The 14,312-nt window shown below is 45.6% G+C and overlaps 1 protein-coding gene across 1 annotated transcript in view; it reads left to right on the forward strand.

Annotated features, from left to right (window-relative positions):
* Window positions 1-14,312, forward strand: part of BMP6 (bone morphogenetic protein 6) — a 194,272-nt gene that overhangs the window by 148,970 nt on the left and 30,990 nt on the right. The window contains exon 4 of the mRNA XM_068236864.1: window positions 2,621-2,818. Within this exon, the coding sequence (XP_068092965.1) occupies window positions 2,621-2,818 (198 nt within the window). The remainder of the gene's footprint in view (window positions 1-2,620; window positions 2,819-14,312) is intronic.

Raw genomic sequence — 14,312 nt, forward strand, 5'->3', positions numbered from 1 at the left:
CTGCGGGGCTGCATTCCTCGGAAGAACCTCTCCCAGTGCCCCACCCCCTTTCAGGAGCCCTGCCCAGAGAGCCTGCTGTCGAATCTCTTAACGCTCTGTTATTTAGGTCGTATAATCATGCTTTTTTAAATTTGATTTTTAGTTGCAGACACCTTATTTGACACACAGGCTGGGTTCACATATGACATAGCATGAAATGTAGATTTTTTTTGGCATGTGCGTTGTGTTTTTTTTGTGTTTTTTTGTGCGGTTGCATTTTTGATGCGTTTTGCATGCGTTTTTATGCGTCTGCAGTTCGCTAGTTTTGCGTTTTGTATGCGTTTTTCTATTGTGTTTTATACAAATCGCTAGGAAGACAACAGGAAGAGAAAATGCATCACTAAACATTTTTTTTTAAGCAAAAACGCATAAAAGAACGAATACCATTGCGTTCCCATTGACTTTCATTATGTGTGTTTTGGCAGCCATCCTGCATATCATGCAACAGAACCAGCGTTTTGCGAAACGCATACTGTAAAAATGCATAGAAAACGTTTTCCTGCGGCTCTTAGGCTTCCATTAGCGGCAAAAATGCAGCGTTTCTGCCATGAGTGCACCCAGCCTGAAGCTTACATTTGGGTCACTCAGCTTATTAGATCTGACAGTATATTCAGAACTGTGCTTGCAATTGGTGTAAATGATGCAATTACATGCCAGGTATCAATTCAACCACCAAAATGCACCCCAGATGTCTATATAGCCAGATATCACAGAACATACAGTGCAATGTCTGTAGTCTTTTAAGGTGTTTCTGTAATTCAGTAAAAGTGGCAAGGCTGGATTTATAATTTTTGGTGTCCCTAGGCCAAATATGTTTGGTGTCCCTAGGCCAAATATGTCCCCTTTCATGTACAGCAGCGCCCCTCCCATGCCATGTGCCCCCTTTCCATGTGTATCATTAATTTATTGTCGCCCTTCCTTCATAACCGCTCCCTTGGGAATCAGATTCCCTTTTTCATGTCTTGCTCCCCATCTTTAGCCTCTTCTTACATATGTAGCTTTCATGCTCCGGTGCCCCCTTAGGCTGCAGCCACCCAAGGCCCAGGCCTGTGTGGCCTTTCCAGAACTCCGGCCTGAGAAGTGATAAATCTGAATAGCTGTGAGCTCCAAGAGTGGTCCTTTTTGGTCCAAGTCAATAAGGAGGCTTGTGGGGAAGATATTTAAACATTCCTCGGCGCTCACACTTTCCAGCGCAGGAGATGCAATTAAAACCTTTTGCTAACATTAAATTCAAAATGGAGATTGCGGTTACATAGATTTGGATGTGTAAAGAGAAGTCACACGATGCTATCACGCTGCTTCTGTGAATATACTGTATATGTATGCAGCTGAGGTCTACGTGATGCACACATTTAGGTTTAATTACTTCTCCTTTGTTGGCTGGCTGAGCTGAATTTTGGAAATGTATTTTATGCTCTGAGTTGTGGTTTTCCTCTCCTACATTTTCCTCTTCTCTCAGCTGTAACCTGATCATTTTTAAACTTTTATTTACCTTTAATTATTGAAATATAGTAGATGGTGGGTTATAGGGCTAATTTCACTGCAGCCACGCAAATCATGTCTGAGTAAAGTAACGCTATTCTTTTTCATGCTCGTCATCATTATTATCTATGTGTTATTCCTCTTGTTTCCTTTTTGTTGCACTATTGCATGCTTTGACTATTGGGACTAATAATAAAGAAGATTAATAGGCTATAGCTCACTAGAAAAGTGGTGTTATAACTGCAAAAATTACACCAATGTTCAGATTACCAGGCTTCAGCTCACTAGATTGTCACAGCCGAGAATCTAGTGTGTGAACTGAGGTGTACTGAGGTGTCCCTGAGGTCGCTTAAAGATTTGGCATGCCAGATCTTTAAACAGTTTAAGCAGTTGCAACCACTGAGCACATTGTTCCCCCCTTACCCCGCTCCATTGTGCACAGCACCATTGTCCCTGCTCCCCTCCCCAAAGCATCAGTATGCATCACTTAGGAGTAGCCAAATATGGATGCACTCTTTCATGAAACTGTCTCCTTAGTAGGGATGATCAATGAGATGTAAATTGTTTCCCGAAAGCATGCAAATTTGTATGCAAATGTATGCAGTTTGAAAACGGACCAATCAATTTAAAACCAGGTTTAAACTGATTGGCCCATTTTCAAGCTGCATACATTTGCATAAAATTTTGCATACATTTGCATCAACTCAGGAACAGTTTGCATATCTGTGATCATCCCTACCCCTTCGTGATTAGGACTGTGTGCCACTACCTTTTCTGTCAACATGGTTGCAGCTGTTGATCCATTACTTCCTTTATGTCCGTGGAGTTTTGGACTGACAGTTAAGACTTTTTTTTACATTACAGCTATCACAGCAATAATTCTCAGGAAAAAACTTGATTGCCCTTTTATACATCTGATGTTATAAAAGTGGCGATCAGGTTTTAAAAATTGACGCACAACAAAAGCCTTTTTTTTGTTTTTTTACGCATAAGTAGTAAATAAATATACAGCAGGTGCAAATATGTAAGGTGCTGTCTACACAATATACTTTACTTTTGTGACAAGGACACTCATAATATATTTTTCATTTGGTTCCAGGTCAAAATGTAAACACAAAAGCTGCTGGCCTGGTTGGCAGAGATGGCCCATACGATAAACAACCATTTATGGTAGCTTTTTTTAAAGCCAGTGAAGTTCACCTAAGAACAGCAAGATCTGCAACGAGCAAGCGCAAGAACCAGAACCGTAATCGCTATTCTCAATCACAGGATGTGTCAAGAGCTTCCAGTGTAACAGGTAATCTAACACTGCATGAAGAAGAGATCCACTGAGTGCCATTCAACGGCGTTGGTGGAAGCAGAGATGAATTAGTGTGAAATGGGGCACCAGGCAAAGTGGCCGTGTTGGCTCTCCTGGCTGTGTACCTAGGCTTTTTAGTAAGGTGAGGTGGGGCAGGAACTCAAAGCAGATGGCAGAAATGCCTTTGACATTCAGCAAACCCTAGGCACCTTCCTACCTTACCTTGTGGATGATCTGGCCCTAGGTGGAGTTCAGTGTGAGTAGGCTTGCCATATTTACTAAGGAAAGGATATCTATTTCTAGATTCCTGCTATTGAAATCAAATAATCTTGTATTTGGTAGGGGCTGGCTTTGCCACATTTTACCTTTTGACTTCTGGCTAGTTTTGCTCGTCCCTCAACAATAAAATCTTATAGTAGTCTGCAGTCAAATGACTAAACACATCAAGCTGAAGTGTAGCTGGACCATGCCCACCATCCACCAAATGCTGCTAAGTAAACAGTGGGGATTAGGCAATAATGGTCACCTCTGCAATGAACATGACTAGCATACCTGTGCATATCTCATCCCACCACATCATGTGGCACAAGGTAGAATTCTCCTTTAACCACCCTGGCGTTCAGTTTCCCCAGGATTTCTGTGCAAAAAGTGTTTCAATTAATTTCCAATAATTTGCAACCATTTTTTTTTGCAACCAATTTGTTTTTAATATTAAATTTAATACAGATTATTGTATTGAATTCAATTTAAAAAAAAAAAGTGTTTTCTGCAAGATGTTGATGACGCTGTGTGACCCTGGTGTCATCAACGCCGATCAACGGGGGACATGTGATCGCTGAGGAAGAAGCAAAATCCGCCAAGGGACATGGAAGAAGACACTGGGGAAGCTATCAGAGGTACGCGACGAGGGATCAGCATGCCAATGGTGAGTATAAGACCCAGATGTATAGGTAGAAGATGTGCAGCCAGGTATAGTTAGCCAGATGTGCAGCCAGGTATAGTTAGCCAAGTATAGTTAGCCAGGTATATAGTGAGCCAGGTGTTTAGCCAGGTATATAGCGAGCCAGATGTTTAGCCAGGTATTTAGTGAGCCAGGTGTTTAGCCAGGTATATAGCGAGCCAGATGTTTAGCCAGGTATATAGCGAGCCAGATGTTTAGCCAGGTATATAGTGAGCCAGATGTTTAGCCAGGTATATAGTGAGCCAGGTGTTTAGCCAGATTTGTAGGTAGCCAGATGTCCCCCTCCCGATCCTCCCCCCCCCCCAGCACGCTGTGGGTAGCGATCTGTGCTACCCACAGCATGCAGAACAAGCATCCAGCCACCCTAGGGAATCCCTGGGCAACCAGCGGGGCAGAGAATGTGCGGGGATCCCCCTTGTATGTGGAGGCTGTACTGGCGGGGGATCCCCCTCTGTGCGGGCGGGGGGAACCCCTTTATATGGTGGCTGTTGCGGGCAGGGGATCCCCCTCTGTGCGGGTGGGGGGATCCCCCTTCTATTGTGGCTGTTGCGGGCGGCCTATCCTCCTCCTCCCCCTCCCTCCCGATCTCCCCCCCCCCTCTCTAAGCCCATTGAGTAAATAGATTTACTCACCGAGGGCTTTCTCCAGCGACGGCAGCAGCACTTCCTCCTCCATCTCCGAAGTCTCGTTCTCTGTACAGTTACATTACGAGACTTGGTGACGTCACCAAGCCTCGTAATGTAACTGTACAGAGACCGGGACTTCAGAGATGGAGGAGGAAGTGCTGCTGCCGTCGCTGGAGAAAGCCCTCGGTGAGTAAATCTATTTACTCAATGGGCTTAGAGAGGGGGGGGGGAGGAGATCGGGAGGGGGGACATCGGGAGGGAGGGGGAGGAGGGGGATAGGCCGCCCGCAACAGCCACAATAGAAGGGGGATCCCCCACCCGCACAGAGGGGGATCCCCCCGCCCGCAAAAGCCACAATAGAAGGGGGATCCCCCCACCCACACAGAGGGGGATCCCCCCGCCCGCAAAAGCCACAATAGAAGGGGGATCCCCCCACCTGCACAGAGGGGGATCCCCCGCCAGTACAGCCTCCACATACAAGGGGGATCCCCCGCACATTCTCTGCCCCGCTGGCTGCCCAGGGATTCCCTAGGGTGGCTGGATGCTTGTTCTGCACGCTGTGGGTAGCACAGATCGCTACCCACAGCGTGCAGTCAGGCATCCAGCCATCCTGGGGAATCCCTCTGATAAGAAAAAAATGCAGCCGGCGGGGCAGAGAAACAGGAAATCTCCCTGTCGGCATGGACGAGCTCAGCTCGTCATTAACGTTTTTTGCAAGTTTTTGCTGGACGAACTCAGCTCGTCCATACCGCCAGGGAGGTTAAGATCAGATAATCTCTGTTTGGATTTGGGTGCTTAGATCTTTACTTTTAAAGTGGAATGAAACCCAGCATTTCTTCTTTGCTCTAAAAAATTATTTACAGCATATTTTTATTAGAACAGCATTCAATTAGTTAAACACAGAGTTTGAAAGTTCAGTGCAGAGAAATCTGGATGCACCCAAAGTGGAGATAATGTTATCTTGTGTTTACTTAATTGTATCAAGTGAGGAATATGACACATTCTCTGACTGTGCAGAAGCTCCTGGACACAGACAGACATTCAAAGCATTTCTGCCTTCAATACAAGATGAATAAAACCAGTTATGGATAAAATGCAAAGGCACCTCTCAAAGCAAAAAACTGTACTTTTGGGTAATGTCTAAATGAATAATAATACTTATGCACAAAAGCAAATATGATAACCGTATGGCATATAAAAAGTAGGAAAACATGTTTTTATTCAATATTATGTCAGGGTTTTATACCGCTTTAAATACATGTGTACAATATGGCCACTTGGCACCCCTGACAAATAACAGAATTATGTAGAGATCAAGAACTGCACGATGACCACATATGTAGGGAAACTTTCCAGACTGACCATTTCTTTGATTACCAACTGGATAAGAGTCTAGCCAGAAACACCCTGATTACCAGCCAGTTAAGTCTAAAATGACCTAATATCACTGATAATGTTTTCATGTATGGCTAACTTAAAACAGATGTCAATACACAAGATCCAACAAGATCAGCTATATCAAACGATACAATTTAATTTTCTTAAAGTTAAAACAAAATTAGGATTTTGCATTAACCGTAATTTTTGTAATTCCGTTAAATGATTTAACGCAAAATTATGACACAAAATTCAGAAATTACGAATTTTCTGATAATTACCAATTACAATTTCATCTCCTAATCGCAAATTTGTGTTGTAATTCTGAAAACACAAAATGTCGATTCACCATTGAGTTTTTGTTCGCACTTGTGTCGGACCATGTGCGGCCAGCGGGAGCAGACAGTGTAGTGTCCGGTCCTATGGTCCGCCGTGGTCCAGCTGTAACCCGTAGGCTATTTGGGGAATGCATCCGCCTGCCTGTGATTATTGCGGACTGCACAGAACTGCAGTCCTCTTACCGCAATGGATCCGTTGCAGACTGTCAAGTGTGAATGTCTCCTATTTATAAAATAGGAGCCATTCACTGTCCGTGTAGCAATCCATTTTCCGATTGGGAACACAGCCTATACATTTATTACAGATGGAGGAGAGATCTTGCTGGTCCATGGGTATGATAGGATGTAATGACTCCTCGTCACATTTAGCTTTGTGTAATACTAGACAGTTAGTACATGCAGAGCTCCAGAGCAGTAACAAAACAAACACAGGTACTGTATTTCTGCATTACAGCTTGTTAAAAGAATTGAAATGGCTACAAATTATTTGTTAAAGCGTACTTGAACTGACAAAATAAACTAGATACCTCAGCAGAGGATAGGCTCTGGAGAGTCCAGATGCTTCCCCAATCTTCTTATGTCTCTCTGTTCCTGCGCTGTGACACCATTGAAAATATTCAACAATATTGTCAAATATGGTGCTCAGGGCCACACGCCGCTCTGCACAAATTACGTGCATGGCTTTTTCCTACTGCACAGGCACAAACTCTACTGGCAGACCTGTGCAGTGTGGCCATGCTTGTACATGATGGGGAGCATGGCCACAAAGAAGAAGGGCTTGCTGACACCTATGGCATTTTCGCCTTTTTTTAAGTGACAGCGATTTGCTAAATCGCCCTAAAAGCGCTTGTGCAATGATTCCCTATGAGAGTTTTCACATCTGCACGGTTCGATTCCGATCCGCTCACCAAACCACTGCCTGTGCCATTTTTGGGGTGATTTGCCTCAATGGAAGTTATAGGGAAATTGCAAAGCGCTTGAAAAAAACGCTTTGTATAGCGATTTCCCCAGAGCTTTCATGAATAAATACAATGTATTTATTCATTTTTGGGTGAAAGAGTCAGTCATGAAGTGAAAAAACAGAACCGCTCTGCAAAAGCGCTTAGAAAAGTGCTTTATAACAAAATTGCAGCATGTAGGTAAGCGCCGGGAGGCACTGAAGAAAATTGCACAAAAAAATTGAAAACCGCTGGCGTCAGCGATTTTAGATGTGAACAAAGCCGAAGGGGGTCCCAGCCAGCAGCAGAGGGGTCAGGTAGATTTGGGAAAGTCTCTGGAACATCCAAAGGCTTCTCTTTACCGACGTAAATATTTAGTTGTATTTTTTTGTTTACACTTCTGGTTTACTCAGGGGTCTAGTCCTGGGAAAAGAAGTGAGTGGACTCACCTAGAAAACCCATGCGCTGCGCAAAAAATGGGTGTGGTCAAGCATACTGTGGCTGTGGTCATGGGTTGGGTGGGGCCAAATATAAATGACCTTAGCAGTGATGTAAAAGGAAAAGGTCTGCCGGGGAAGTTTGAGCTCTGCCGTAGTGTATCCCCCCAAAATAGATGTAATCTGACAGCATTTCACCAAAAAGACACATAATCTGGTAGAAGTTCCTCCAAAATACAGATCATATGGCAGTAGTTCCCCCAAAATAGATAATGTGGCAGCAGCAGTTCCCCCAACATACACAATTTGGAAGCAGTTCCGCAAAATATGCGAAACCTGGCAGCGGAAAACCCAAAATACATATAATCTGGCAGCAGTGGTCCCCCAAACATACACAATCTGGCAGCATTTCCCCAAAATACACATAATCTGGCAGCAGCCGTTCCCGTAACATACACATAATCTGGCAGCTGTTCCCCAAAATACACGTAATCTGGCAGCAGCCGTTCCCCTAACATACACATAATCTGGCAGCCAGTTCCCCAAAATACATAACAGCGGTTCCACAAAAATGCAGATATTCTGACAGCAGTTCCCCCAAAATAGGTACCCCCAGCATAGGTAGCCAGGTCTATAGGTGTCCCCAGTATAAGTAGCCATGAGCATAGTAGTCTCCAGTATATGTAGCCAGAGGTATATGTGCCTAGTATATGTAGCCAGGGGTATATGTCCCCAGTATATGTAGCCAGGGGTATACATGCCCAGTATATGTAGTCAGGGGTATATGTCCCAGTATATGTAGCCAGAGGTATATGTGCCCAGTATATGTAGCCAGGGGGATATGTGCCCAGTATATGTAGCCAGGGGGTATATGTGCCCAGTATATGTAGTCAGGGGGTATATGTCCCCAGTATATGTAGTCAGGGGGATATGTGCCCAGTATATGTAGCCAGGGGGTATATGTGCCCAGTATATGTAGTCAGGGGGTATATGTGCCCAGTATATGTAGCCAGGGGGTATATGTGCCCAGTATATGTAGTCAGGGGGTATATTTCCCCAGTATATGTAGTCAGGGGGTATATGTCCCCAGTATATGTAGTCAGGGGGTATATTTCCCCAGTATATGTAGTCAGGGGGTTTATGTGCCCAGTATATGTAGCCAGGGGGTATATGTGCCCAGTATATGTAGTCAGGGGGTTTATGTGCCCAGTATATGTAGTCAGGGGGTATATGTGTCCAGTATATGTAGCCAGGGGGTATATGTGTCCAGTATATGTAGCCAGGGGGTATATGTGCCCAGTATATGTAGCCAGGGGGTATATGTGCCCAGTATATGTAGTCAGGGGGTATATGTCCCCAGTATATGTAGCCAGGGGGTATATGTGCCCAGTATATGTAGTCAGGGGGTATATGTCCCCAGTATATGTAGCATGGGGGTATATGTGCCAGAATAGGTAGCCAGGTGTCCCCCCCAGCAGGAGGGGATCAGCGCAGAGAAGACGGAGAGCTGTGAGCAGCGGTGGAGAAGGGGGCTATCCCCCCCCCTTCTCTTACCTCGGGGCTCTCCTTCCCTCGCTCTCCCCTCCACAAGTAATGTGCGGGCAGCCGGCAGCGGGCGGGACTTACCTCTCCTCGTCGTCGGAACACCGGATCTGCATGACGCAAGTCTGGTCTGGTTCAGACCAGAGCAGCGGCACGCAGATTCGGCGCCGGAACGAGGAGAGGTAAGTCCCGCCTGCTGCCGGCTGCCCGCACATTACTTGTGGAGGGGAGAGCGAGGGAAGGAGAGCCCACCGCTGCTCACAGCTTTCCTTCCACTGCGCTGCTCCCTCCACACAAGCCAGCGTGGACGGCGTCCACCCTAGGGAAATAGTAAGTGGACGCCGTCCACGCGCGTCCACGCCCCACTCGACCCCTGGGTTTACTTTAAAATGTACCTGTAACGAAAAAAGTTTTCCTATGGGATACTCACCTTGGAAGGGGGAAGCTTCTGTATCCTATTGAAAGTTCCTGCGTCCTCCTCCATCCCTCTGTTCCAACACGGGAAGCCCTAATATTCCTCTTGTCGTTGCATTGGGCAGGGGCAGTAGCTCTGTCCCGCTTGGCTGGATCGGGGCCATGCTGAGACGCATGCTCCTGCGCAGTAGTACAGACCCAACTGGGCTTGGCTTTTTCCATCAGAGCCCGGTCTGAAAGGAGCTAGTGCACATGCTCAGGATGGCCATACTTCGGGGGTCCCAGCGCAGGATCGAGAGGACAGAGGAGGATGGGGGAAGCCTCTTTAGGAGGCTTCTTCTTGAAGTGAGTACCCCCAGGGGACATTTTAGTTTTTACAGGTTAACTTTAAAGAGACACTGAAGCGAAAAAAAAATGATGATATTATGATTTGTATGTGTAGTACAGCTAAGAAATAAAACATTAAGATCAGATCCATCAGTCTAATTGTTTCCAGTACAGGAAGATTTAAGAAACTCCAGTTGTTATCGCTATACAAAAAAGCCATTAAGCTCTACGACTTTCAAAGTCGTGGAGAGGGCTGTTTTCTGACTTTTATTATCTCAACTGTTAGTTAATTTTTTACTTTTCCTCTGCCAGAGGAGAGTTCATTAGTTCACAGGCTGCTCTGAAAGAATCATTTTGAATGCTGAGTGTTGTGTAATCTGCACATATTAGAATGATGCAATGTTAGAAAAAACACTATATACCTGAAAATAAAAATATGAGAATATTTTCTTTGCTGCTAATCTTCTAGTAATTATTCATAGTACAAAACCAATTCATTATATCATATATATTTTTTTCGCTTCAGTGTCTCTTTAAGGATTGTTTTTTCAGTACATGAGATAGTGTTCTTAGTAGCCTAAATGCTGTTTACAATAATATTTCAAGTTTTTTGTATGTTATAAAATTTTGCACATTTTGTAAATACATTAAAGGGGTTCTGTAGCTTTTTATAAAAACAAAAACTGTCACTTACCTGGAGCTTCTACCATCTCCCTGCAGATATCCCATCCCGCGCCGCCACTCAAGAATCCTCCTTCCTCGCCGGGGGTCACATCCAATTATTCATCTAACCAGATGAATGTCACTGTGGCCGCGCATGTCCTGGCTCCCACTTGTGTCTCCGGGAGTACGAGAAAACTTCATACTCCATTCACACGCACTGATGGCGCTGTCTGTGCTCCCGGTGGCTCTCGCTCTTCCTGGGGCACTTTCACAGCACTCTTAGCAGTGCACGCCATGCCCACAGACCATTGCAGATGGGCTGTGTGGCTTTTTCTAGGAAAAAGGGACAATTTATCCATTCAGCACAAAAGAGTTTCAAGATGCCAGCATTACTCTAAATCTATTTACTTTGTTGACATTACATTGGTTTGTAGGGGCAGAAGTGTCAAACACAGGGATTGTTATATCATCATAAAGCCTATTATACTGCAGTAGCAGAGCCTTTCAATCCTTCTCCAAGACCTGTGTATGTCAATAGGACACAGCTTGCTTATATAACTCGGCAGTTCATTACATTTTATAATGAATGGAAAAGTAAATTTATAAAGTTCAATAAAAATCACCTCAAGAAATAATTATGTGTTCATTGCCAGCACTTAAGCTGAGAAAAGTCTAAAACTGTTTCAGATGTATAACAAAGAGTAAAAATCTAGACTTGATGAGAATTTGTTTTTTTTTAAGTGAAAAGCTGGTGTCAACAGTAAAGACCCATTCACACTATAAATTGCAAAACAGTAGCGGTTAGCACGACCTGTGGTACATGATTGCGGTGTATAATATTTTATATAAAAAATGTAATTTTGAGTTTCATCTCTCTTTAACCACTTCAGTCTATCTGGACGACTATAATCATCCAGATAGACACCACTCAAGTTTAACTGGATGCATATACGCGTCCAGTGTTTAAGCGGTTGGTGCACATGCACGCACAACCGTCGCTCTTACCGGCATTTCCATACCAGCGATTGGGGAAGGGAACCGAGGGTTCCTCATACCAATCGCAGTGCCTGGAGTGAATAGACACGACCCCGATTAGGGGCCATGTCCATTCATAATAACGGAAGGAAAGTGTCACGGACGGTTGCGGGGCCGCAGGCGCGTCCTGTAACCGCCCGTAAAGAAAAAGCGATCGCACTCGATTCCCTGCATCGATTGCGCTTCAAATCGATACAATCTGGGTTGAGTGTGTAGGGGGAGCTGCAGTCCTTTTCTTAGCAGAGAGAGCACCATCCTAAAGGCTGGATGGCTCTTTTGATATGCTAATGAGCCTGGGCCCAGAGAGTCCCTGGCTTCAAGCTGTGCGGATGGCCCATCCACCAGGTATAAGGTGACACCTAGCTGATCTCATGTAGATGTTAATTAACCAAGGGGTGATCAGGATGCCTAGGTGCAGCCAGGCAGGCTACAAATCTCCGGGAGGTCTTGACACCTTGCTCACTGGTAAAGATCAAAGGGAAGTCAGCTGTTAGCAGCTAGAACACATCCTGAATAAACCTGAGTCTCATAGCATAATCCATAACTTCCCAGATCTGTCATATTTCTGGGGTTCCTGAGATGGCAGCTTCGCCAAACGTGGGGGAAGTGTAGCATGAGCCCCGGTGCTGGTTCTGAGGAAGTTTCAGAACATTCTGAGGTAAGGACTGCCAGTTAGGCCGTTTGAAAATGCCCTGATGATACCACAGGGGTCCCACCCCTCATGTCTGGTATCAGGGCGCTGGGTAAATCAAGACAGACCTGAAAATGTTAATAAATCTGCCCTGACCTGTACGGTTCTGTGAGATAGAGCCCATATATGGGTAGATATGATTTCTAGCCCCCAGGACAAGGGGAGGGCTCATCTCATCTTCTAAGGGGGGTATGGCTCCCCGCCCTCACTCCCTCCTACTGAAGCAGGGGCATAAGAATGGCAGAGGACCCAAACTCAGTGTCCTCCACACTGAAACATCTCAAACTCATCAGATGCCAGCTTGAGGATATGCTGGCATCCACCTGGTCTGAACTCTAAACTCAAATTGAAACCCAGAACTCTGTTTTCCCACAAAAAGGACATCTTTCCAGGAACTAAGTATTTCTCTCCCTTCTTTTATTTTTTATACTGGCTATTACTGTCTTAATAATTGTGATTTTAATAATTGTCTGTATATATTAATTATTTATATTGCGTGAATAAACGACTTTCTCCAAGTCATTCACTGTCCGCTACCCTGCTTATCAGCACACACACAGAACTGATCCCGGGTCTCTGAAGATACGCTACTGTTTGTTTGTTGTTGGCTAGACAGAATACCGTGTGTTTAACCGTTTTATTCGCAGGACTAGTCAGTCAGTTAGTGGGCTCCACGGTCCCATGGTAACCGCGGTGGTGGCAGTTTACTCTGAACCAGTAGGTGACGTTGTAATTACCCGTGTCTCACAGGCTCCCTTCTGAGTTGTCTGCGGCTAATTCTTAACGGTTCCTGCGCACTGACTGCGACCAGAGTTCGCACGATCTGTGCGCTGGCACCGTTTAGAAGGCTAAGTGCGGTCAGCCACTAGGGCTCCTGTGACAGTGGTGGCAGCGGTGGGATCTGTGTTGTGCTGAAAGTATCTACGATAGCGCTAGCGCTATCAAGAAACGAACTAATTCGTTGGTGTAGCTGGAAGGCAATATATTTTTTTATATATACAGAGAGACTGTGTAGCCAGTACCCCTCCCCAAAAGTTTTATTTTATTTGGCGTGGAAATGTCCGGGAACTACAAGAAAATGTGCCTGGCGGACCTGCAAAATCTTTGCCAAGAGAGAGGCATTGATGTCGGCCGCAAGAAACAAGGGGACCTGGTAACGGAATTGTTTCAATGGGATACCCAGCAACTGCAGGAGCTGGATGTGTCTGCTGAGGTAGACGCTGACCCATCTGACTCAAGGCAAGGGGAACCAGAGACTGAGACTCCTGACCGTACAGAGGTTGTGCATCCTGAGGGCCCTGCATCAACAGTTACGCAGGAGAATGTCAGTGTGGACCCCAACCCCAAAGTTTCTGAAAATACTCGCCCGGAACTGGCCAGTACTGGACTGTCCAGGGGTGCTGACCCGGTAATGCAGCAGGCATTACAAAAGCTGATGGAGACTGACCTGGACAAGTACCTGCAGTACATGGCAGAGCAAAAACGAGAGGAACGGGAGCGGCAAGCCGCTGCTGCTGCAGAACGCCACGCGGAGAGGGATGCCGCTGAGCGGGAACGCCAACGACAGCATGAGCTAAACATGGCAAAAGTGCAACAGGCCAGCCGGAGTTCACCGCCCAGCCTAAATGCTGAAGGAGCTGCACCACCCGTAAGTGCAAAATTTAAATTTGCTAATATTGAAAAAGACCCAGACATTGACTGGTTTTTGCGGTCTTTTGAAAAAGCATGCCGTCAGTATCGTCTGTCCCAAGACCAGTGGGCCAGACATCTGACACCTTTGCTGCGCTACAAAGCGCTTGATGCCTTCGCAGAATTGCCTGCGGAGAAGGATAATGATTATGCTGCTATAAAAGACGCTATCATTACTAAGTACCAGCTGACGCCAGAAGCCTATCGGAAAAAGTTCAGGGCCTGGCAGAAAAAGCCTTCGGATTCGTACCGAGATGTGGCCAGCAGCTTGCTCACCACACTCCGCCAGTGGACACTAGGCCTCACCAAAGGGTCTTATGATGTCCTGGAGGACTTGATAGTCCTGGAACAATTTCTGACCATTTGCCCCGCTGATGTACGCCAGTTTGTGCTAGAACGCAGGCCGGCCTCAGCAACTGTCGCTGCAGACCTTGCTGAGACTTTTGCAACTAC

Source organism: Hyperolius riggenbachi, chromosome 5 (genome assembly GCF_040937935.1).
Source record: "Hyperolius riggenbachi isolate aHypRig1 chromosome 5, aHypRig1.pri, whole genome shotgun sequence".
NCBI lineage: Eukaryota > Metazoa > Chordata > Amphibia > Anura > Hyperoliidae > Hyperolius > Hyperolius riggenbachi.